The sequence below is a fragment of the Mastigoproctus giganteus genome, chromosome 14, assembly GCF_048544385.1.
Source record: "Mastigoproctus giganteus isolate SK-2022 chromosome 14, ASM4854438v1, whole genome shotgun sequence".
NCBI lineage: Eukaryota > Metazoa > Arthropoda > Arachnida > Uropygi > Thelyphonidae > Mastigoproctus > Mastigoproctus giganteus.
In genome coordinates, this window is record NC_143588.1 from 60,884,678 (window position 1) to 60,911,963 (window position 27,286).

Sequence of the window (27,286 nt, forward strand, 5' to 3'; positions counted from 1 at the left end):
ACATTCCGCTTTCTTGCAGCATAACAGGACTGTAAGCCTTTCCTTGCTCAATTTATCCCGCTGCACTTCTCATTTTTGAAGTGCAGTGTTTTATCAGTTAAAAGTGGAAAAACAGGTTTATCTTGTCTACATCGAAAGCATTTTCAGAGCAATATTTTTCGAAGATGGTTGGAAGATTGTTTTTCCATGTATCCATCATCACTACTCTCATGCTAGCACCTTCACCATTCACACAATAGTGCACAAGATCATGTCACTTCTTAAATCTTTCTATTCTTTTCTTTCTTTTTTTTTTTTTTTTATTAATTATTATTTTATTTTATTTTATTTTTGTTTTTATTATTGTTTTGTTCGTAATTTTTTTTTTTTGGCTGGTGCAGCATAAGCCATAGGCTTTCTTGCACCATGCAGCCATTACTAATACTAATCAGCGATTCAACACCTTAATTGTCTATCCCCACTTTTTAGGCTAAATGGACTGCCAAAATAGACACCAGGTGGCATTACAGAACTGGAAAAATCTGCAATGGAAACAGGAAATGTTAAAAACTGTTTATAGTGGTGATGAAACATTGTTGTACCATTGTTCTTGAATGGTATATGCTCTTCAAAGGTGAACGCAAGGATGTTTGCGATGATCCAAGAAGTTGGTATCCATCAACCTCTTGAAATAAGGATAGAATTGTAAAAGTTCAGGAAATTGTGCCAAAGGATTATTATTTGACCCTCAGAGTAATGGCTGTTGAGGGGAACATGAATAAAGAGAAAATACATCAAATTTTGTATGAAAACTTAGGGAAAAGAAAGATCTATGAAAAATTTGTGCTACACAGCCTCACAGAAGAGCAGAAACAATAGTGACATCATGTGAAGACTTCATCCAGTTTTGTCGAAACAATCCCAATTTCCTAGACCTTATTGTTACTGGAGACGAGTATTGGTTGTTTCTGTATGAGTCAGAGATGAAGTTTCAGAGCATGCAGTTGGACTTCAAAATCATCACCGAGGCTCAAAAAGTTTCATTTTCAAGGTGATACCGATCATGTTTTTTGACACACAGGGTGTAATTCACATGGAATTTGTAAGGGAGGGAGAGAGTCAATGCTGCATTCTACATACAGGTTCTTTGAAGAGTAATGAAGTGCATTACCTAGGCAAGGATGCAATTTTGAGAAAAAAGCAGCTGGTTCATGTATGACAATGTCCCTGCCAATTCAGCACTTGTTGTGAAGACATTTCTGACGGAACATTCATTGTATAGATTAACCATACTCTCCCGAACTAGAACCAGTGGACTTCCTCTTTTCCAAGGTGAAAATTGGTGTAAAACTGAAGTTTTACACTAGTTCTTCCTGTTTCCAACAGATGAATTTCCTTGATTTTCTGTTCGTGGGTGTAATACACATTGAAGAAAGGAAATATGATCTGTTTGCCTTTCATAAACAGTTGTTGCTATTGTTTCGCTTTATTGCTTCTTATGTAAACTAACAGTAGCTCACAGTTGTCTTTTGTTTATTTTTCTTTGCAGTTCCGATGTATCTGTACAGAGCGATATGACGTAATTTGCCTGTCATGAGCGAACCGTGGGAACGCTCATGATGGGCGAAGTTGTTTATCAGAACTGCTACTCTCTGTAAAAAGAAATTCGTGTGCTTTACATTAAGAAACGAATCAAGTGTCCAGTTTCATAAGCCCTAGGCTGGTTAGGGTGGGGGTAGAAAAATTAATTGAAAAGGCCTAATAAGATGCATACTTGATGTCGTTTTTGTCATTTGCATGAAATTCAATAGAAGGTTTAGAAAACTGAAGTGGGAAAATTCAAGAAAACAGTTCTGGTTCCAGCTATACTGAGTTTCAGCTCTGTAATTAGAGTAAAAATTATAGAATTTACGAATTGAAATTTGATCTGGGTAGATATTTGCGCAGGGGCCCGAAGCAAGGAATAAGATTTCAGGATGTTGAGGACATGAAGAAAAATGTAACCACCAAACTGAACATAATCTTTTTGGGTGCCTTTGCTAACTCTTTCTAAGAACTTCTAGAATGGTGCCACCTGATTGAATGCACTTTAATAAGTGCATTCAATCAGGTGGTGATTACTTTGAATTAAATAAAACCATTTTTGAGCTCCTTCACTTTTTGTCCTTATTATTGAAGCAGGCCAGGAACTACGTTACCATACCACGTGTATATACATATAATGCCCGTAGAATATGCAAAACATAATAAGATAACTTAATCTTTAACTGAATAACGCTATCAAAATTCGACACAAAGTAATGCTCTCTAATTATAGATTGCCTTCTAAATTGTGACTCATTTCTCACTGCAATACATTATTTTTAAATTCATATAACACTACATTACATAATACTTACTACATAAAATCTGTCATTCATATTACACTGGTCAACACGCAAAATGTTACGAAAACAAAAATACCCAATCTTGACTAATTTTATGCTGCTGAACACGAAAATGACATTAAAATTTGTCGATTGGCTCTTGTTTTCAAATTATAGTTGGGGTCTCATATTAGCGGGTTACTCTACATTATCAACTATGGCTCTTGGCAAAATTTTGGAGAAGTGCCAATGTCTACCAGTCCATAAGGGAGGTGTTTAAAAGTGAAAGAAAATTATAGCCCAGTCTGACTTCTGTGGTTGTTAAGATTATAGAATCTGTGGACAGAGATGTAATGCACAACTTTCAATTGTTACATTAAAAATTTGTCTCAATGATTTTGTTGAAGGGGAGAACGTGTCTGACAAATCTGGAATTACCATGACAAGGTTATAAAAGTTGGATTCAAAAATACGGAGGATGCGAAAGGTCAAGAAACAACTTTGACATTGTGGATCTGGAATTTAGGAAGGCTCTTGTATAAATTAAAGCATAAGAGGCTGATGTATATTGGTACAACAGCAAAGATCCATCAGACAAGAGACAGACTATGGTCATAAATGGGTATTCCTCACAGTGAATTGGAATAGTAAGTGGAGTTTCTTATCTTCCTGAATGATGATGATGAAGGAATACTGGGGAAGTTGTCAAAATTTTAATCAGAATATACTGCTTCAAAATGATTTGGACTGGTTGCAGACATGGTCTGAAAAATTACATCTAAAGTTTATTGCTACAAAATACAAGGTGGTGGAATGCACTTTGCATTTGCACAAATGCACTTGAGAATAGTTGATAGAGTTGGGGGGGAGATAGAATTAAAGGATATTCAGGGTGTGGAAGACCTGAGGTATACAATACTGAAAGATGTGAAATTCAGCATGCAGTGTAAACAGGCATCACAAAGGCACTTAGTGTTTATCAATTATTTATTTAAACGTTGGAAGTAGAGAGGTGGTCATTATCACCCTCTATAAAATGAGTAAGATCACACTTGTAATGTTGTATCCAGGTTTACAGGTGGTATCTAAAGAAAGATATAGAACTAGAAGGTGCAAAGAGGGGTAATTAGATTGGTGAAGAGCTCCAAGCATTATTTCTGTAAGGAATAGCTTAGAACAGCTTAGCAACCAGACACCTTACAGTTGAATTTGATTGAGTTGTATAAGCCCCCGAGGGAGATTATAACAGCAGACTAAACTTGTGAAGTTTACTTTTGGGCAATGTATTGTAGAACAATGGAGTGAGTTGCCTTTAATGGTAGCTGAGGTGGAGTTCGGCAATATTCAAGAGGAATTGGATAGGCATTTTTTGATAATGGGAATAATATTGAAGTATTTTTCTTTATTTATTGGTGCCTCCATAGCCAGGTGGGCAGAAGCAGCAGTGCGTAGCACGCTTATTGATTAGACTGGGGTTCGAGCCCGTGACCACTAAATACGGAGGATGCGAAAGGTCAGGGAATGACCACCACATATCCCCGAATAAATATGGCCTTAGTTGCTAATGCTCCTAAAAACCAAATAACAAACAAACAAAACTTTATTTATTTATTTTTTTTGGCTGACACAGGATAAGGTTACTTTTTTGCATCATTATGCTATTTTAATACTAATAACTTGGAAGATAAGGATTATCATCGGCAGCCAATTTCAATCCATAGCAGGATGAAGGGCCTCTCCAGCAACTTTCCAGTTTCTTCTGTTTTGTGCAATGGCCATTCATCTACTACCCACGAACTTGTGAATTTCATCTGTCTATCTCCGTTATTGTCTTCCAGGTTTTCTTTTAGTCCCCTTGAGTACCATTCTGTTATTTTCTTAGCCCATATGTCATCATCTTTGAGCTATGTTTCCTGCCCAAGACCATTTTAGTTCTTTAGTTTTGATAAGAATGTCCTTTACTTGAGTTTGCTGCCTAATTCATGTGTTTCTCTTCCTCTCCAACGGTCTGATTCCTAATATAATTCGTTCCTTTCTTTGCTGTGTAGTTTTCAGCTTCTATTCCATTCTTTTCGCGAGTGCCGAACTTTCACTTCCATTAGTCATGGTGGGGAGTATACATTAGTTCATTATTTTATGTTTCAGACAAATTGGAATATTGCTCCTCAGTATGTGACTATATTTCCTAAATGCTATCCATCGAAAATTTATTCTTCTCTTGACTTCCAGCCATTTATCATTATTACAGCTAATGACTTGTCCCAGATAAGTATATGACTCCACCTTTTCAATTTCTGCTCTTTCAATGATTATATCTTTTTCTCTGGCATACTTGTTCGTCATTAATTTTGTTTTAGCCATATTCATCTTTAGTCTGAAAACCCTACTAACTCGACATAACTGATTAAGGTTTTCCTGTGATTCTTCGGGATAGTGGCTTATGATCACAATGTCATCTGCAAATCGTAAATGATTTAGGTACTGTCCATTCACATTGACTCCTTTCGGTGACCTGTCTAGTCTTCTGAAAGCTTCCTCAAGGGCAGCAGTTAACAACTTTGGAGATAGTGTTTCCTTGTCGAACTCCTTTCTTAATTTTAAATTTTCAACTGTCTTTGTCTAGTCTAATAAAGGTGATAGTGTTCTCATATATTTTCTTCAAAATCATAAGCCATGGAGGATGTCTTTATGTGTGCTAAGTGCAGAGAATGCAAAGAAATTAGATGCTAACTCAGAGGGGCATCTATGAGAGTTTGAAGAGTGAGGTAGATGCCTTTGAAGGAATAAAAATGGGGGTGGCTATCAAGCTCTTAGCTGTGCAGCTCAATGCCAGAGCTCACTCTTATGCACCAGTCAACACTGGCAATCTTCAGGACAGAATGTGCTGGTCCCACAGGAGCTAGTTATTGTTGGTGACTCAATTGTCAGGGAAACAGGGAATATATTATGCAAAAAGGATAGGTGGAACAGGACCAGGGTATGTCTACCAGGGAGAGAAGTTGGTGATGTTATAGAGTAGATATCTTTTAAGGGCACAAAAGGTGATATTGTTGTACATGTTGGCACTAATGACATTAAGTGTAGGAGATCTGCAGATTTTACTTAATAAGAGTCAATGTTGAAAAAAAGTTGCAAGTTAGGATTAAATTTAAAAGTGTCTGCAGTCCTGCCCAGACTCGATAGGAGGGAGTATGTGATGAGAGCCTTGTGAATAAATTCGACCCTGGAGAGGTTGTGCAAGGCTTATGGGGTAGAATTATTTTCAGCATGGTCTGTGCTTGCTAACAGGAGAGACTGCTTCTACAGGGATGGGGTACACTTAAATAGAAAGAATGCAAGAATATTTGCTGATGCAATTGAGGCAGTGTTAGGTGGGTCGGAAAACTGCTAGCTTGGTGGGATACACAGACTAAAAGAGTTACATTGGCCGCAGGCAGAGGCAAAAGTGATTCTTACACTGCTTCTATTGGAATGAGCAGCAGCCTGGAAAGCCAGTTGCTGGGAATTTCCAGGACTGCTGGAGTCATAATGAAACAAGTAAATACATGTGCTGTGTTCGGATAATTAAGAGTAGGAACAGGGGCATGTATACTTGCATGTACACTAATGCTAGACATGTAGCTAATAAAATTGATGACTTTGAAGTGCTGGTCAAGACATCAAAGGCAGATATTGTTGGAATATCAGAGACTTGGTGTCACACAGATAAAAGGAAGCAAAATTGGAATTTGGGGAGTACAATTGTACAGAAAGGATAGACATGATAGGAAGGGAGGAGGGGCTATGCTGTTAGTTAAGAAACACATTAAATCTAAGGAAGTGCATCCAGTTGACATAGATGGACAGTGCAATGCTGAGTCAGTTTAGTGTGACATAAGCACTGGGAAAGAAAAAATGAGAATAGGAGTGTGTTATAGGCCTAATGACTCTGATGGGTACAATGTACAATTATACAGAGAAATAGTGGGCCAGTAAATTAGTGTCTTATAATGGGGGATTTTAATTTCCCAGATATTGACTGGAATTTGTGGGTTTGTCACTCACACACTAGCAAGGCTTTTGTGGATTTATTGGATGATTGTTTTCTGCAGCAGCATGTTAGAGAGGCAACAGGAGGAAGTAACACCCTTCATCTGATTATCAGCAGTGATTATTCATGCATTAAGAATTTACAGATAAAGGAACCACTAGGTAGCAGTGATCACAGTGTATTGATGTGGGATTATTATTTTTTTTTTTATGAAAACCCCAAATACGAGAAGTATTAGAACCTATAGTACTTAGTACCGTGCTTGGGTTGGAGGTTGAGAAGACAAAAGAAGATATTTGTTGACATTAGACTTGAACTTCTGTAGACTGTAATTTTCAGGAAATACGTATGAAGGAAGGTTGTTCCAAAAAACGGCAGTTGAATGAATAAACGAGGAAGATGAAAAGTTGGTTCTGTGAGTTTGAAGTTGGACAGTAAATGGATGTTGGCTGGTTGTGGCACATGTTCGGACTGTTTTGAAAGAGAGAGCGGGAATTATAGAAGCCAATTCAGAAGAACAGCGCGTATGGAAGTATCTGTAGAAAAGGCATGCAGCAGAAACAGTATGTCTATGAGACAGTGAGTGGAAAGACTGTTAGAGATGAGTCATTAATTAACCTAATTGCTCTCTTCTGAATGGAATCTAGAAGAGAGAGAGGTTTTGCACACACCGTCCCAGATGCGAGAACAATATTCCATGGTAAGGCGGATTTGTGATTTTTACAGAGTGAATAGCTGCTTGGAAGAAAAGTAAAAGCAAGAGCGAAAGAAAAAAACCAAGTTTTTTAGATGCAGAAGCAATATTTGTAATGTGCTTGTGCCAAGAGAGATTAGAAGTCAGGGTAATCCCAAAAGAGATATATCATCTTCCTAGAAATCGGAGTGTCACCAAATATGAGCATAGGAGCAGAACAATCCTTTTTGCGAGATATGAGACAAGACTAAAAATTTAGAAGGATTGAAATCAACTAAGTTGTCTTTGCCCACTTGAGAATTACCTGGAGATCGACATTTCAGGAATTGGCAGTGAATATTTGAGAAGTTGAAGCTGATTGAGCATGGCAAGGTTTTTCAAAATGGAAAGTGGAATGCAATGTGCTATCATCGGCAAAACTGTGGATAGGATTTCCAGTCAATGGAAGAAGGTCATTAATATACAAGAAGAAAAGAGTGGAGGAAAGAACTGAACCTTGGGGGACACCAGCATTAGTGGAGAAGTTAGAAGACAGAGAGCCATCTACCATCGCCCTCAGAGGCGCCTCCGTAGCCAGGTGGGAGCAGCAGTGCGTAGCACACGCTTCTTGATTAGACCGGGGTTCGAGCCCGTGACCACCAAATACAGAGGATGCGGAAAGGCCAGGAAATGACCACCGCATATCCCGGAGCAATGTGGCCTTAGTTGTTAATGCTCCTAAAAACCAAATAACAATAACAATAACAATCGCCCTCAGTGAGCGATCAGAGAGAAAACTGGATAACCAGTTACAAAAAGCAGTTGGGAAACCATAAGATGGAAGCTTGTTTAGAAGACCTTTATGCCAAACACGATCAAAAGCCTTTGAGATGTCAAGAGCATCTGCTTGTGCTTCACTGAACTTTTCCATTGAATTTGCCCATAAATGGGTAACATAAGCCAGAATATCACCAGTGGATCGACACTGACGGAATCCATCTGGTGATTGTTGATCAGATGGAAGGTTTCTAGGTAGTTTAAGAGTTGGCGGTTAATTGATTTCTCAGTTACTTTAGAAAGAGTAGAAGTAATTGCAATGGGACGATAATTCGATGGGAGGGATTTGTCATCCTTTTTAGGAACTGGTTGGATATGAGCAAATTTCCAAGCAGAAGGAAAAACATCTTTGGAATATGAAAGTGAAAAAAGGCAGTAAAGAACAGGAGTAAGTTTAGGAGCACAGGTTTTGAGAACAAGTGGAGAAATACCATCAGGACCTGGAGCTTCTTAGCGTCAAGATTTGTCAAACTCCTTTTGATGGAAGACCACAGGAGGCATTGAATGGAGCTTGTTGGGAATGGTGGGAGGTGTTTTACTAAGATCATTAATACATGAGTTGGAAGAAAAATGGGTTGCTAGCAGGTCAGCTTTATGTTTTGCTGAAATGAAAAGAGAACCAATTGGTTTTGACAGAGGTGGGAGCAGAGATGGGCAAAAGTCGCAGCCATAGCTTTGGCAAGAGACCAGAATGCTTGGCTACCATTAGGGGAAGAAGCAAGTTTTCTACTTTTAGCCTGTTTGCAATCTAGTTTGGACTGATTAATAACTGCTTTACAATTGTAGCGAGCTTTGGTGTAGGCAGAAAATGAAACTGAAGAATTGGAAACAAGCCAATTACGATATGCAACATTCTTCTCTTGAACAGCCTTAGCACATTTATTGGAAAACCAAGGTTTAGATAAAGGATGAGATTTTAAAGTGGAGTGTGGGATAAAGGATTACATTCCTGCAAGAATAATTTCACTGACACGATCTGAGCAAACGTTGACATCAGAAGTTTTGAAACAGTAATCCGACCAAGGAAAAGAAGAAAAGAAGTCTCGCAGGTCATCCCATTTTGCATTCTTGTAATTCCAAACAACACAAGGTTGGGAATAGCCCTGAGATAAAGGTTCCATTGTAGAAGAGACAATCGCCAAGTTGGGATCTGAGCTGCCTAAAGGATCACTGACTTCGACTGTGTACTTAGAAGGGTTGTTTGTGAGAAAAAGATCAAGCGTGTTGGATGTATGGTTAGGATTGTCCAGTATTCTGGTAGGTAAATGAACAAAATGTGTGATGTCATTAGTAATTGCTAAAGCCTCAGGATCTCTACCAGCTGGGTCAGTGTGACTAGAAAATGGAAGCCAACTGGAGTTAAAACGTCAAGGAAAATTACCTCACTGTTAGGAAAGATGAACTGTAGAAAGTCAAGTTGCAAAGAGAAAAATTCAAAGAGCTCCAAGTGATTAGTGGAGTTGGGGGAACGATAGAGACAACAGATGAATTTGGGAACAGACATATGCACAAGTACCACTCTTGAGGTGAAAGGAATCATAGAGCGAATAATTTGGGCAACTGAGATGGGCAGTAGTTGAATCAGCTAATAACTGAGATTCTGCAGGAAAAGTACATGGGGTTTGGCCGACTGCAAATGGAAACAGACATCGTTGAGATTAGAACTGAGACCACGTATATTTGTGAAAGGAACTAGGAAGTGTTTGGGAGGTTTAGATCTTTTTGCAGATAAGCCTACTCTATTAGTTTGACAATTCATGGTGTATTCAATAGTAAGAAAAAGTGGGGGGGATATGCTGTATGAAGTAATGAAATTTTTGGATATGGCATACACATGGTAAGAATATACCCAGATCCTTGATATAACACGGCCTCAACAATGCCCCCTGCATACACACTACTCAGACTCCCTCCTGTCACTATCTACTTAAAGATATAACTACCATCAGGGGTAAAGAGAAGGGTTTTTGCTTTCATAAAAGTGACTACGGTGGTCTCAGAGATTTTTTAAGTTCTTTACAGTGGGATCAACTGATGTGTTACCAACACAAATTCTAAATTAGAAGCATTCAAGGAAGTAATCTTGGAAACTACTAAGTTTTTTGTTCCAACTAAGAAATACTATTCTAGGTTTAGACTCAAATGGATGTCAGATGAAATAATGAAACTTGTTGTTGTTATTTGGTTTTTAGGAGCATTAGCAGCTAAGGCCATATTGCTCCTGGGATATGCGGTGGTAATTCCCTGACCTTTCCGCATCCTCCGTATTTGGTGGTCACGGGCTCGAACCCTGGTCTAATCAAGAAGCATGTGCTATGCACTGTTACACCTGGCTATGGAGGCGCCAATCAGACTTGTGACAGAGAAGAAAAATGCATGTGGTAGCATATAAATTATCAGGCAACATAGAAACCTATGGTGTATATATAAGCTAGTCTGTAATCAAGTCACAAAAAAGAGGTTAGGCAAGCAAAGGCAGATTGTGAGAAATCTTTCGCAATGGATGCAAAGAAAAACAGCAAAGACTTATTTACTTATATAAACTAAAAGGATGGGGATGAATCAGATTGGTCCACTTGATATCAGTGGTTTGACTGTAGATGGTCATTCTCAGGTAACTGCCAAACTAAATGAGTATTTTGCATCCTCATTCACACATGAGGAGAGGGGCAGATGTTTATCGAACTCTAATAGGGAGTTAAATGATTTTGTAATAACTGAGAGAAACTGGAGGAGAAATTGTTGAAGTTTAAACATCAGAATGGTACCTGGGATGAATCAGAATGGCACCTGGGATGAATGACTGGGATGAAACAACTGGAGATGCGCAAATGTATCTCTAATTCACAAAGGGGGATCAAAGGGTGACATGAGTAATTACAGACCTGTTAGTTTGACTTCTGTTCCAGAGAAAATAATGGAGTCACTGGTTTGACTGTAGATCAGGGGTGGGCAACAACCGGCCCGCGGGCCACATCCGGCCCGTGACGATGTTGAATCCGGCCCCCTCGGTAAATGCATAAATATAGAAAATCCATACCTGACTACACTCGCCGTAAACGTTCGGCTTAATTCGGTTCAATCGGGAATCGCGGCCAGTACAACAGTAACCAAGTGATTCTACGCACCGTCCAAAGAGTTATTTCCTAATTATTATTGTAGCATCGATCGAACGAAGTTCCTTTGGGTTTGACTTCTTATTGAAAAAAATAATATTGGTGCGAGATATTTTATGTTTTATGCCTTTTCTAATTATTACAATTTTTAATTTAATATAATTTATAGCCCATAAAATGAGCCAATTAAAAAAAAAAGAAAAATTGATGCCGAATGCCGCATTTTCAATGATAATTGGACATTCAGATATTTTTTTAAAAATACATTAATAATTTGGTAATTCAAGTAATATAACATTTTTTAGGTTCTGATTTTTTTTATTAAATCGTTCAATCTATTCCGGCCCGCATCATGATGCGAAAATTTCATTCGGCCCGCATCATGATACGAAAATTTCATTCAGCCTGCTGACGAAAAAAGTTGCCCACCCCTGCTGTAGATGATTATTCTCAGATAACTGCCAAACTAAATCAGTATTTTGCATTTACATTCACACACGAGGAGAGGGGCAGATGTTTATCGAACTCTAATAGGGAGTTAAATAATTTTGTAATAACTGAGAAACACTGGAGGAAAAATTGTTGAAGTTAAACATCAGAATGGCACCTGGGGTGAATGGGATCTATACACTTATATTAAAGGAGGTGGCAAAGGAAGTAAGCAAACCCTTAGCCATAATTATGAGAGCATCTTTGGACTCAGGGGAAGTCCCCATGGACTGGAGATGCGCAAATGTATCACTAATTCACAAAGGGGATCAAAGGGCGACATGAGTAATTACAGACCCGTTAGTTTGACTTCTATTCCGGGTAAAATAATGGAGTCACTGGTTAAAGATGCATTGCAGGATCATCTAGACAAGACTGCAGCGATAATTCAGACACACCATGGGTTTGTTGAGGGAAAGTCTTGTCTGACAAATTTGATAATATATTATGATGTGGTTACAAAGGAACTGGACAAGACAGAAGTAATAATTCAGACAGAGCATGGGTTTTTTAAGAGGAAGTTTTGCCTGACCAATTTGATTGGATACTATATGGTCAGAAAGGAACTGGATGCAAAAAATAATTTTGATATCGTAATTATGAGATCAGGAAAGCTTTTGATGCTGTTTCACATGGAAGACTACTGTACAAATTTGAGCAGTATGGCATTAAGGGCAAGTTGCTACAATAGATAAAAGGATGGTTGAGTAGGAGAAGACAGAGTGGTGGTCAATGGGTACTGCTCTACGTGGACTAATGTTATTAGTTGTGTCCCTCAGCAGGTTCGTTGTTGGGCTGTTGTTGTTTTGGATATACTGTATTTCTTCGATTCTAAGATGCACTTTTTTCCCCCTATAAACATCTCTAAAAACTGGGTGTGTCTTAGAATCGATGGCGTCTTACAATCGCAGTTTTTTTTTTGAATTTTCCCACGCTTTGCACAGCACCACACGTTTTGTTTTTACATGGAAACCCCGTCTCCAAGTTTGACCTCTATCGCATTCTCCAATTCCAATGGAGAATTAAGTGGCATGGGTGATTTAACATGCTTTCGAAATGTGAAGCCACCGTTATTTTATTATAGTGGAGCTCACTCAGCGAAAACTAGGAAGTTTTGTTTGTATCTTCAAAAGTACGTAAGTAGAGTTACTGTATTTCGTTAATTTTGATCCCTTATTGCACGTTAAAATGTCAAAAAGATTGCACTACGAAGCCGCATTGAAACGAAAAGTTTTTGTGTATGCAAAAGAACATGGAAATAGAGCTGCGGGCTGACATTTTGACATTAGTGAAGTAAGTGTTCGTCGTTGGAGAAATGATCGCAATTCCATATTTTCGTGCAAAGCAACAACCAAGTGCTTTACAGGGCCTAAGAAAGGGAAAGGAAGATTTCCACAAGTCGATGAAGCTGTGATATGTTTTGTAATGGAGACACGTGCAAAAGGATTACCCATCACTCGACAATCCATGCAATTGAAAGCCGGAGAAATTGCCAAGTCCCTTGAAATAGAAAAAATAATTTTTAAAGACAGTCACAGCTGATGTGACAGATTCGTGCATTGTAGTGGATTATCGTCAAGGTGCCAAACATCTATCTGTCAAAAAATTCCTGCAGACTTTCAACAGAAGCTGATTAACTTTCAGCGACAGGTGATGAAATTAAGGAAAAAAAGAAACTACGAGTTTAGTCAAATTGGAAATGCTGATGAAACCCCAGTCTTCTTCGATATGTCTCGAAATTACACCATCAACGCTAAAGGTTCTAAAGAAATCAAGATTATAAGCATGGGCTATGAAAAGCAGCGTATCACTGTGATGCTATGCAACTTTTGACCATCAGCGGTGATACTATGCATCACCGCTAATGTTCGAAAGTTGCCATCATATTTAATTTTAAATAGAAAAACCATACCGAAGAATGAAATTTTCCCGAAAGATGTTATTGTGCGTGCACAAAAAAATGGATGGATGTCGGCAGAGCTTATTGGAAGACTGGCTAAATGTTGTGTGGAATAGATGTCTTGGAAGTCTTTTTAACCCACCCAGCATGCTGTACTTGATGTATTTCGTGGACATTTGTCCGAATGGGTCAGAAATAAAATTGTGCAAAAACGTGGTGACTTGGTTGTGATTCCTGGTGGCATTACTAGCCAACTGCAGCCATTCGACGTTTCAGTCAACAAACAATTTAAAGATTATTCGAGAAAGGAATATGAATTCTGGCTGTTGACCGACAACCTTCCGGAAAAATTAAAGTGCCGGCATCAAAATTGGCAGAATGGGTATCAACAGCTTGGAAGCTGATCCCAGAAAGAATAGTCAAGCATTCATTTAAAAAATGTTGCATCACCAACGCTCTTGATGGCTCAGAAGATGATATATTATGGGGTAATGAAGATAACGACGGTTCAGAAGAATCTGACTCTGAATGTGAAGTAGACTCTGATATTGATTCAGATGCAGATATCGACGGCTCAGAAGATTCAGAAGGAAGTGATAAATAACATACCTACTGATAAATACTGGTATTATTGCTGTTAGTAAATTAAATTCAGTTATAATAAAAATATTTGTTAGATTTATTTTAGTGTTTTATTTTATTTATTTATTTATTTTTAGAATCAAAGCTTTTTTTCTGAAATTAAGGTGTGTCTTCCAATCGATGGCATCTTAGAATTGAAGAAATATGGTATATCAATAATATTGATGAAGGTATATCAAGCTTAATGTCGAAGTTTGCAGATATATCAAGCCTGGTATATGAAGCTTAATGTCAAAGTTTGCAGATATATCAAGCCTGATATATGAAGCTTAATATCAAAGTTTGCGGATATATCAAGCCTGGTATATGAAGCTTAATGTTAAAGTTTGCAGATGATTCAAAAGTTGGGAGGATTGTTAATAACAGTAATTACTGTATGTTGCTGCAACAGGATCTGGAAAAGTTGGCCAGATGGGCTGATAAGTGCCAACTGAAGTTTAACATTGACAAATGCAAAGTACTGCATATGGGTAGCAGTAACCCCAGAGAAATGTACCAACTGGGTGGTGTTGCCCTCACAGTGGAGACTGAAAGAGACCTGGGGGTAATTGTGCAGTCAGATATGAAGTTTTCTGAACAGTGCTGACAGGCTGCCCGAGTAGGTCATGGGGTCTTGTCAATGATATACAGGAATTTTGCAAGCAGCGATAAGGAAGTTATTATCCCCTTGTATAAGGCAATAGTCAGGTCACACCTTGAGCACTGCATACAGGTCTGGAAGCCCTCATCTTAAGAAGAATGTAGAGTTGCTAGAAAAAGTACAGAGAAGGGCAGAAATTTTCCTTTAGACAGTTTATAGTTGAATTCTGGAATAAACTTCCATCTGTAGTTGTGGAAGTCGATAGCTTAAATAAATTCAAGACAGAACTAGACAAACATTTGGAACAAATGGATGGGTGAAATGGGAATGGTTTTTTTTGGCTGATTCTGTATAAGCTTGCTTTCTTGCATGGTACGCCTCTACTACTGCTAATGCTAATAATGTATGGGGTATATACGCCTTGTCTTTCCATTGCCCGAAACATTGCCTTATGCTGTATGGAGTGAAATGCCTTTTCATTCATAATCCACAAATGCCAGTCATATAATTTACAATTCCTGATTTATCTCCTTTTGTATGCAGCAAAATTTGATTGCATTATTTCACTCCTTAGGTATCATGCCTTTCCTAATGTATTTTGTGAAGAGTCTTGCCAGTTTCTGTGTCTTATCTCTTTCTACCAATTTTAACAACTCTACAGTAACTTCATCATCACTTGGAGCTTTCTGATTCTTCATTTTCTTCAATGCATGTTCTACTTCATCAGGAAAGATATTGAGTATGTTGTATGTGCTGCTAATATGTGATCTATCTTTCCCACTCCTGCCTTATTCCCTTGCTTCTTATATAATTCTTTATAGTAGTCTTCTATTTGACTTATTCCTTCTCTGCTATTTATAGTACACCATCGCTATTCTTTGTTTCAGTATAATTTGTCTTTCTGTATTACTGCTCATGGCTGCTGATTTAAGTTTTTTTGTTTTCCGTTAATGCTTGTTCTACTTTTCTTGTGTTAAATTTTCTTATGTCCTCTCTGAGTCTCTTTCTAATAGCTTTGCATAACTCAGTATACTCCATTTTCTCCCTGTCAGTGTTTTTCTTGCTCTTCATTTGTCGTCTTCAGTTCATCATGACAAGTGTTTCTTGACTGATTTTTGTTTCTTTGGATTTCTTTTTACCTATGGGTTTCTTGGGCTTTATCACTTTCAGAAAGTTGTAATGTTCTTCGTCAATATCTTGGTCCTGAAAGATCTCAGAAGCTCAAACCTATTCTTAAGTTCCAGTTTATACTGCTTTTTCTCCTCTTCTGTTATCTCAAAGACCTTCATATTATTTACTCGAGTCTGTTTTTTCCTTTCATTTCTTACATCTATATCAAGAGTGCATCATACCATTCTGTGATCACTACGAACATTTATCTTGTTCAGGACGGTAACATCATTCACAATATATTATTATTAGCCATATGGTGCAAGGAAGCCTGCGGCTTTTGCCGCACCGACTGGGGGTGGGGTGGGGGAAGAGAGAGTGTGTGCAAGCACGAGCGAGCGAGAGTCTGAAGTAGAAGGGAATCACCAAGAAAGAGAAGAATGATGATATCCAGCTCAGGACCCTGGGTGTGCCAAGCCCATACTCACCAGATGTAAGCCCCTGGGGTTATCTTCTGTTAGTGAGGATGAAATTGATTTCATTAGTTGCTAATCCATCTGGGCTCTTCCATGTGCACTTTCTGTTCACTCTTTTCTTGAAAAAAAGTGTTCATCACATTCCTCAAGATTCTGCAAATTCCATTCCTTTCACCTCTTTAAAAGTTATTTATTGAGCTGATTATTGAGAAAATATTCACGTAATATATATATATTTTTTATATATGATACTATGATACTTTACTCTGAAGTAAATATGGAATGACATCTGAACAGTACATATTTTTTCATTATAGATTTCTGGCTACAACCCATTTTGAACCTACAGCAGCAAGATCAGCATTTCCGTGTTTTGATGAACCTGCTTTGAAAGCTTCCTTTCAGCTGAATATGGTACATGACAAAAACCACAAGGCATATTTTAATTCTGAAGTTTATCAAACTCGATTATATGATAATGACTTAGTTATGGATGTTTTCTACTCTACTGTTAATATGAGTACTTATTTGGTTGCCTTTGTGGTCTGTGATTTTCAAGAGTTGCAGACAAGTAATGCTAATGATATCAGTGTAAGTGATTATATCAGATTTTCTAATTCAAAATATTTCTGTTTAATTAATAATTCTTTATCACATTTTTTTTTTTACTTAATCAGTAAATGTTATCCCAAAAAATGAAAAACCAATTTAGTTATGTTTGTTGAATATCAATATCAGAAAACATTTTTATTTTTTTGCTACTAAGATTCGGTATTTTTATCAAAGGATAAAAATACAGAATCTTTATTTTTTACTTTATTTCAGAATTTTTATCCCTTGATAAAAATACAAAAATATTTTCATATATTTTTGCTTTTTAAAGAGATTATTTGCTGTTGGAGAAGAAAATCATTAATGAACAAGACACTCACAAATATTTAATAATGTTAACAAGGAGGTATAAGGCAATCAAGTTGTGAAAAGTCAAAATGTGAACAGACTGTAGCCAGTGTAACCTGCTGTAAGCCACCTTCTCAGATGAAGAAAGCTTTAAATATTTGCAGTCCTCCATTTTCTGACCTAATTACAAGGTTCAACTAATTTTTGAAACATTGCTCTATTGTTATTGGCAACATGATGCAGGGAATCAAGGTTTAACAACACTAGCCAAAAAAGAAGGGGGAGGAGGAAAACCCCACGTCATTTTCCCATTCCATTAAAACCTTTAAATTTATTCAGTCTACCTTAACACTAGGTGGAAGTTTATTCCCATTTGATTACTTCTCTGAATGCAAATTTCCACACATCTATTCTGCAACCATCCTTTTTCAGTTTCATTATACTTTTCTATGTGCCATTTGAGAAAGAGGAAAGATGTCATTATTATTTAGTTTACTTAACCTGTTTAAAGTCTTAGACATTTTAGTTAGGTTACAAAGCAGATACCTAGTTTCTAGAGATGGCAATTTGCAGAACCGCAATCTTCTTGGTAAGAATATTCTTTTGTACTCTCAACTGATCTTGTTAATCTTCTATATGCTTTTCCTAAAATGAAGTTTCCAAACCTGTATGCACTGTTCATTTTTTGTGGCTTAACCATTGCTTTATATAATGGGATAATCACCTATTTGTCCCTTTTGGCAAAGTTCCTGCTTATCATTGACAGAACCTCACTGCACTCTTCAGAGAATTTCATGAAGTCAAGCTGTCCAAATACCCATAGGTCTTTTTCTCTATCAACTTCAATGGAAAGAGACCTATAGGTATTCCATATAGTTTTTATATATAATAGCATTAAACTTTATATTATTCTGGGATGACTACCAAATACAATACATTGTATTTATTAATGTTAAGCTTCATTTGCCATATTTTAGCCCATCTGCCTAATTTATCTAAATCTTCTTAAAGTAGTACACTCTGGTGAGTGATATTAACTACCATGCCTACCTTTATATCACCATCAAACAGGCATAAAACTTGAAATATCTACAACAGTATATAAATATTAAAATAGTAAAGGCCCAACATAGACTCCTGTTGGAGTCTATGTTGGGCCTTTACATTAGTCCAGGGGTGGGTAACCTCCGGCCCAATGGACAACTCCGGTCGGTGAATGTGTGATCTGGCCCTCGGTTGTTTTCAAAAATATATAATAAACGGTGGAACATTTATTATATACAGGGTGTCTCAAAAATATTGGTACAAACATTTAGGGGAGGTAGGTAACATCTAAAGGAATGTGAATCGCATAGGAACCCATAACCGGAAACATCACGGGAAAGTAGTAGCAGAGGCACAAGAAGCAGAAATGACACAAGACAGTAATTAGTGGCAAACTTTATTTGACATAATATTAACAATGGAGTATGAGATGGATGCATTTCATGATGTTACAACAGATGTTCGAAGGTTCCACCATGAGATGCGATGACACCGACACAGCATGGATTGGCGGACACGGTCGAACACACCTGGAGTTTCTTTGACAGTAGCAGCAGCAGCGCAGACGAGTCCCACGAGATCCATTTCCACCTCCACAGGCAATTCATACATGATAGATTTGAGGGCCCCCACAGAAAGAAATCAAGGCTCGATAAATCAGGTGAGTGTCGGGGCCAGGCAAAGTGTCCACCATGGCTAGTCCATCGACACCCAAAACGCCTGTTCAAATGGTCACGAACACACCTTCCATAATGGGCAGGCGCCCCATCATGTTGAAACCAAATGTTGCGTCTCACATTTGCTGGAACATCAAGTAACCCTGGTAGAACTTGTTCAAGAAAGATTCGATATTTAGCGGAGTTCATGTGGGATGGTAACAGGTATGGCCCGACTAAACAGTCGCCGACCATATCTGCCCACACAGTTATTGCGAAGCGATGTTGTGCCGCATGGGGCGCCTCCGTAGCCAGGTGGGAAGGAGCAGCAGTGCATAGCACATGCTTCTTGATTAGACCGGGGTTTGAGTCCATCACCACCAAATATGGAGGATGTGGAAAGGTCAGGGAATGATCACCGCATATCCCGGAGCAATATGGCCTTAGTTGCTAATGCTCCTAAAAAAAAAAAAAAAAACCAGCGAATGTGCTGCATGGGGGTGCACACAATGTGGGCCCTTTGCTAATCCATACACTAGGTGCACGTCTGCCAGCTCACAGTTCGTATATTGATGCATGCCCTTTGTGTGGCGACTACTGCCTGAATGAGTAAACCAGAAATTTTCCCTCTCGCGAACTGATGAACAGCACCATGTACCGACTTACGGTGATGTTTCCGGTTGTGGGTTCCCATGCGATTCACATTCCTTTAGATCAGGGGTGGGCAACTTTTTTCGTCAGCGGGCCGAATGAAATTTTCGTGTCATGATGCGGGCCGAATGAAATCTTCGCATCGTGATGTGGGCCGGAATAGATTGAACGATTTAATAAAAAAATCAGAACCTAAAAAATGTTATATTACTTGAATTACCAAATTATTAATGTATTTTTAAAAAAAAATCTGAATGTCCAATTATCATTGAAAATGCGGCATTCGGCATCTATTTTTCTTTTTTTTTTTTAATTGGCTCATTTTATGGGCTATAAATTATATTAAATTAAAAATTGTAATAATTAGAAAAGGCATAAAACATAAAATATCTCGCACCAATATTATTTTTTTCAATAAGAAGTCAAACCCAAAGGAACTTCGTTCGATCGATGCTACAATAATAATTAGGAAATAACTCTTTGACGCTGCATAGAATCACTTGGTTACAGTTGTACTGGCCGCGATTCCCGATTGAACCGAATTAAGCCGAACGTTTACGGCGAGTGTAGTCAGGTATGGATTTTCTATATTTATGCATTTACCGAGGGGGCCGGATTCAACATCGTCACGGGCCAGATGTGGCCCACGGGCCGGCTGTTGCCCACCCCTGCTTTAGATGTTACCTACCTCCCCTAAATGTTTGTACCAATATTTTTGAGACACCCTGTATATATATTTTTGAATTAATGGAATTTCTGATGTAAATTTAGAAAAATTTACATCAGAAATTGCCACACATTGCTATGACAAATATTGTCCAGATATCAATTCACTGATAAAAATGTACAGTATCATCTCTCGTTAAATATTATAAAAATAAAATATTGCGATTTTTGTTATTTGAACTGTATTTGTATTTTGTTATGATAATTGTATTTTTGTTATTTTATCTTGAATTTGTATTTTGTTTTTCTTATTAATAAAATTAATTATACATATGTGTAAGTATAAATATTATAATAAATAACAAAAAACTGTTTATGACAGTTTTTTTCATTATACACCAATTTAATAATCCTAAAAATCATGGAAAACTAAAAAAAAAATTGGCCCGAGTGTACCTCACAGATATTTTATTTGGCCTGCCATTTATGAATGTTGTCCACCCCTGCATTTATGAAGGATGTAATGATGCATTTATGAAGGATGTATATCTGCTGTTCCAGCAGATATACATCACTTCCTAAAGTGAGGCCTCCAGACCTGTATACATTACTCAAAATGCAGCCTAATCATGGCCTTATACAAAGGGATAATCACCTCATTATCCCTGCTAGCAAAGTTTCTGTATATCATTGACAAAACCCTGTGAGCTGTTATGGCAGCATGTGTACACTGTTCAGAGAATTTCATATTTAGCTGCACAATTACCCCCAGGTCTTTTTCATTCTCCGCTACCCTTCGTGTAGTACCACACAGTTGATAAGTTACTCTCAGGTTACTGTTGTCCACATGCAGTACCTTCGATTTGTCATTGTTAAAAAAATTTTCCTAGATCTTGTTGCAGTAGCTCACTCTGATGACTCATTAACCACCTGCTAACCTTATATCATCTGAAAACTTAGACATTAAGCCTTATATACCTTCATCAATATCATTGATAAATATTGAAAACAACAATCGGCCCAGCATTAAACCCTGTGGGACTCCCTTAATATCATTAGACCACAAAGAGTAGTGCCCATTGATAACCACTCTGTCTTCTTCCACTTAACCATCCATTTATCTATAACAGTAATTTGCCCTTAGAGCCACATTGCTTCAGTTTGTGCAGCAGTCTTTTATGTGCAAAGGTACCAAAAATTTTCCTGAAATCTAAGTATATGATGTCAAAATTAATTTTTGCATCCAGTTTCTTGGTCACTGCTTTATAGTAACCCATCAGATTGGTCAGACAAGATTGCCCCTTGACAAATTTTGCTGTGATTGCAGTATAATTGCATGCTTAGCAAAATGGTCCTGCATGACTTCTTTTTCCAGTGATTCCATTGTGTTCCCTGGAACAGACAGTAAGCTGACAGGCCTGTAATTACTCATGTCACCTTTTGATCCCCCTTTATGAATTGGGGATAAATTTGCACTTCTTTAGTCCATAGGGACCTCCCTTGAATCCAAGGATGATCTCATAATTATGGCTAAGGGTTTGCTTACATTCTTTGCTGCCTCCCTTAATATAATTGGATAGATTCCATATGCCCCAGGTGCCTTTTTTATATCCTTCCTCAACAGTTTCTTCTCCACTTTCCTTTCAGTTATCACAGTCATTTAGCTCCTCATTACGATTTGATAAATTTCTGGCATTCCTTACCTAAAGAATTCCTAATGTGTGAATGTAGATGTGAAATACCTATTCAGTTTGTCTGCAACCTGAGCAGGTCATCAACAGTTAACCCATAAATATTGAGGTGCAATGTGATTCATCCCCTTCCTTCTATTGTTAATTTAAGCATACAAGTCTTTACTGTTTTTCTTTGCATTCTTTGCCAGAGACTTCTCATAATAACCTCCTTTGTGACTTGATTACAGACTAATTTATATCTACCATAGGTTTGTGTATCACCTGATAATTTATATACATCCCATGCACTTTTCTTCTCTGCCATCTGTCTCAATAGTACATCCATTCAGGTCTAAGTCTTGGAGGCTACTTCTTTGTTGGTAACATTATCAGTGGGTAACATTATCATTATTCCACTGCACACAATTTAAAAAGTGTCTGAGTCTCTGTAGTCACCCTTATGAAAGCAAAATCCTTTCCCTTTACCATTGACAGTAGTTGTCTTTAATTAAATATCACATTAGTACACTGTGATTGCTGTCACCCAGTGGGTCTTTTACCTGCAAATTCTTAATGCATGAAGAATCACTGCTGATAACCAGATCAAGAGTATTGCTTCCTCCTGCTGCCTCTCTAATGCACTGCTGTAGAAAAGTCATCCAAGGAGTCCACAAGTCTTGCTAGTGTGTGAGTGACCAAACTGCAAATTCCAATAAACAGCTGGAAAGTTAAAACCCCCATTATGAGACATTCTGATTTGATGACTTACATTCTGAATTACTGGCCCACACTATTTCTGTGTATAGTTGTTTGGTATACTCCCCACAGTCATTAGGCTTATAGCACACTCATGCTCTCATTTTTATTTTCCCATGCTTAAGTCACACTAAACTTACTCAACATTGTACTTGTCACTCATGTCAACTGGATGCACTGTCTTAGATTTAATATTCTTCTTAACTAAGAACATGACCCCTCTACCTCTCCTGTCTTGTCTCTCCTTTCTGTATACATTGTACTCCCCATATTCAAGTTCGACATCCCTTATGTCTTGAGTGACACCACATGTCCGCTATTCCTACAATGTCTGTATTTTACGACTTAATCAGTACTTCAAATTTATCAATTTATTTACAATGCCCCTAGCATTAATGTACATGCAAGTATAAATGCATGTTTCTTACTCTTAGTTGCCCTAACACAGCCCATGTATTCGTGGTGACCCACAGCAGGGCCTTAAATCTCAGACACCTTGCTTTACAGGCTGATGAATGTACCAATAGTAGCAATGTGGCTCTAGTTAATCTATTAGTGTCTGTATTCCTCCAAGTTAGCAGTTTTCCAACCCATGTATCACTGCCTCAATAGAATCAGCAAATATTCTTGCACCATATGCTTTTGAGGTTATGATGGACATCTCATGGCAAGATCCAATCTTCGTTACAATTCAAGGATACATCTCTAAAATGGTGCTCACCAGCCGGCTGCTAGATAGTCCACCTGACCGATCCTATTGGTAACTTGCCAGGAGGCTTCTGGATCAGCTAGTGTATAATCTTGCTTCATCCGCTCTGCCAGATAGTGACTGGAAGGAGTCCGAGTAGTATGTATGCAGGGGGTATTGTTGAGGCCACATTATGTCAAGGAGCTGCGTATATTCTTGCCATGTGTAAGCCATATCCAAAAATTCATTACATCATACAGCATATCCTCACCACCTTTTTTTTTAGCATTAGTAGAGGCATAGGATGCAAGAAAGCAAGCTTATGCAGCATCAGTCAAAAAAAAAAAAAAAAAAATCCACTTCCACTTCACCCCTCTGTTCGTTCGAAATACCTGTCCAGCTCAGCCTTAAATTTATTTAGCCTATCAACTTCCACAACAAGAGATGGAAGTCTGTTCCACCAACCAACTACCCGCTGGCTAAAGGCAAACTTCCGCACATCTATCCTTCCTCATCTGTCTGTACATCTGTCTTTCCTCAATTTGAATTTATTCCCTCTCAGGTGATTATTCTGAGCAAGAGGAAGAATCCCATCAGCATTGAGCATGCTCAAACCATTCAAGGCTTTATACTTTATAGTAAGGCTTCTTACTTTTGAATATCATGAACTGTCAAACTAATAGAACAAACTTATCTGCAAAAAAGATCTAAACCTCCCAAAAACTTCCTTATTCATTTCACAAATATACATGATCTTAGTTCTAATCTCATTGATGCCCATTTCCACTTATAGTCTACCAAACCCAAAGTACTTTTTCTTACCGAATCCCCTTTTTGGTTGGTTCAATCACTGCTTATCTCAGTTTTCGAAATTACTCGTGCAATTCCTTTTGCTTCAAAGGTGATACACGCACATTTGTCCATTCTTATATTCCCCGTCAGAGACTTAGTAATTTGGAATCTCCTCTTTTCGATCTTCTCTAGCTCAAAATCTGTTTACCACATCCTTTCAAATTCATCTGTTGCTTCTATCATTTTCCCAACTCTACCTGAAACTTGACTTTTTCCAGTTCAACTTTCTTGACAGTGAAGTAATTTTCCTTTGTGATTTTAATGTTCACAATTCCAGCTGGTTTCCGTTTTCTAGTCACTCGGACCTAGCTGATCAAGATGCTGAGGCTTTTGCAATTCCTAATGATCTCTCACGGAATAAATTTAGCATTAGCATTAGTTGAGGCATATGATACAAGAAAGCAAGCTTATACAGAATCAGCCAAAAAAAAAAAAAAAAACCTTCCCATTTCACCCACCCAATCACTCCAAATGTTTGTCTAGTTCAGTCTTAAATTTATCTAAGCTATCAACTTCCACATCTACAGGTGGAAGTCTTCCAGCAATCGACTACCTGCTGGCTAAAGGCAAACTTCCGCACATCTATTCTACAATGGTCTTTCCTCAATTTTAATTTATGTGCCCTCAGGTTCTTAATATCAGCAAGTGGAAGTATTCTGTCAGCATTGAGCCTGCTCAAACCATTCAAGGCCTTATACACCTCGAAAAGGACACCTCGCAGGTGCCTACTCTCCAGATGCTTCAACTTGCAGAACTTAAGCCTTTCTTTGTACGTGCACCCCTTTGTTCCTCTCACCAATCTCGTTGCCCTTCTCTGTACTCATTCTAGCAACTCTACATCCTTCCTAAAATGAGGCCTCCAGACCTGTATGCAGTACTCAAGGTATGGCCTGACCATTGCCTTATACATAGGGATAATCACCTCCTTGTCTCTGCTAGCAAAATTCCTATATATCATTGACAAAACTCCATGACCTACTCTGGCAGCCTGTCTGCACTGCTCAGAGAACTTCATATCTGACTGCACAATTACCACCGCCAGGTCTTTTTCATTCTCCACCTCCCTGAGTGTAATACCACACAGTTGATACATTTCGCTAAGGTTACTGCTACCCATATGCAGTACTTTGCATTTGTCTATGTTAAATTTCAGTTGCCACTTCTCAACCCATCTCCTCAACTTTTCTAGATCTGCAAAATTGGATATTAAGCCTGATATACCTTCGTCGATGTCATTGATAAATACACAAAACAACAATGGGCCCAGCACCGAACCCTGGGGGACTCCACTAATAACATTAGTCCACCTAGAGCAGTGTCCATTTATTACCACTCTCTGCTGTCTCCCACTCAACTATCCCTTTATCCATTGCAGCCACTTGCCCTTAATGCTATACTGCTCCAATTTGTACAGTAGTCTTTCATGTGGAACAGTATCAAAAACTTTTCTGAAATCCAAGTATATGATATCAAAATTATTTTTTGCATTCAAGTTGTATGCAAAAAGTAATTTTGATATATGACCAAGTATATGACCAAATCGTATCCAGTCAAATTGGTCAGACAAGACTTTCCCTTAACAAACACTTGCCGTGTCTGAACTATTACTGCAGTGTTGTCTAAGTGATCCTGTATCATTGCTTTAACCAGTGACCCCATTATTTTTCCCAGAACAGAAGTTAAACTAACAGGTCTATAATTATTTCTGAATTGGGGATACATTTGCACATCTCCAGTCCATGGGGACCTCCCCTGACTCCAAGGATGCTCTCATAATTATGGCTAAGGGTTTGCTTACTTCCCTTGCTGCCTCCTTCAATATAACTGGATAGATTCCATCTGCTCCAGGTGCCTTTTAATGTTTAAGTTCAACAATTTCTCCTCCACTTTGGTCTCAGTTATTACAAGATCACTTAGCTCCCTGTTACAGTTTGATTAACTTCTAGCATCCCGCTCCCTGAATAACTCCTCCAGTGTAGATGTAAAATACTCATTCAGTTTATCAGCTACTTGAGCAGGATCATCAATAGTCGAACCATCTATGTTAACTGTACCAATCTGATTCATCCACTTCCTTTTAGAGTTTATATAAGTAAAGAACTCTTTGCTGTTTTTCTTTGCATCCTTTGTTAAAGATTTCTCGTAATCTTCCTTCGCCTGCCTAATGCCAGTCGCCCTTTGATTGGATACTATGATGATTGGTACTTGATTGGTACAGTTAACATAGATGGTTCGACTATTGATGATCCTGCTCAAGTAGCTGATAAACTGAATGAGTATTTTACATCTACACTGGAGGAGTTATTCAAGGAGCGGGATGCTAGAAGTTAATCAAACTGTTCCTCATTACTTTTGTTTTAGCCATATTCATCTTTAGTCCAAAATCCTTACTAAATATTCATAACCGATTAAGATTTTTTCCTCTAATTCTTTGGGATCGTGGCTTATGACCACAATGTCATCAGCAAATTGTAAATGGTTTAGGTACTCTCCATTCACATTGACTCCTTTCTGCGACCAGTCTAATCTTCTGAAAGCTTCCTCAAGGGCAGCAGTAAACAGCTTTGGAGATTGTGTCTCCTTGTCGAACTCCTTTCTCAATTTTAAATTTATTACTGTCTTTGTCTAGTCTAATAAAGAGGTAGCATTCTCATATATTTTCTTCAAAATCATAATATATGGGGTATCTATGCCTTGTCTTTCCAGTGCCCGAAACATTGCCTTATGCTGTATGGAGTCAAATGCCTTTTCATAATCCACAAATGCTATCCATAATGGTGTTTTATATTCATTTGCCTTCTCCATTAGTTGTGACATTACGTGAAGGTATCCATAGTTGAGAATCCTGTCCTAAAGCCAGCTTGCTTTTTTGGTTGATTTTTATCAAGTATTCTTTCTAATCTATTAGTAATGACTAGGGCTTGCATAAAACCGAGAAATTTCAAAACTGAGTTTAACCGAAGTTTACTCTTAAAACCGGTTTTAAAACCAATTTTCTCTGACTTAAGGAATATAATTAAAAGCTTATAACACAGGTATTTATTTTATTTTGGGTAGAAGATTGCACAAATCATAATCAAATCTTTTAAACAAAATCTATCACCTCTTATAGTAAAAAAAATAAAAAAATTAAAATGCTCCAAAAAAGTAACCAGCTTGAGATTATACAAAATTACACATTGTATTCAGATCCTTTGAATAA

General features: G+C 37.9%; 1 protein-coding gene across 1 annotated transcript in view; it reads left to right on the plus strand.

The window, feature by feature from the left end:
- The window catches only part of LOC150075161 (glutamyl aminopeptidase-like), a 262,165-nt gene that overhangs the window by 16,781 nt on the left and 218,098 nt on the right, over positions 1-27,286 (plus strand). The window contains exon 3 of the mRNA XM_090388277.1: positions 16,516-16,789. Within this exon, the coding sequence (XP_090244403.1) occupies positions 16,516-16,789 (274 nt within the window). The remainder of the gene's footprint in view (positions 1-16,515; positions 16,790-27,286) is intronic.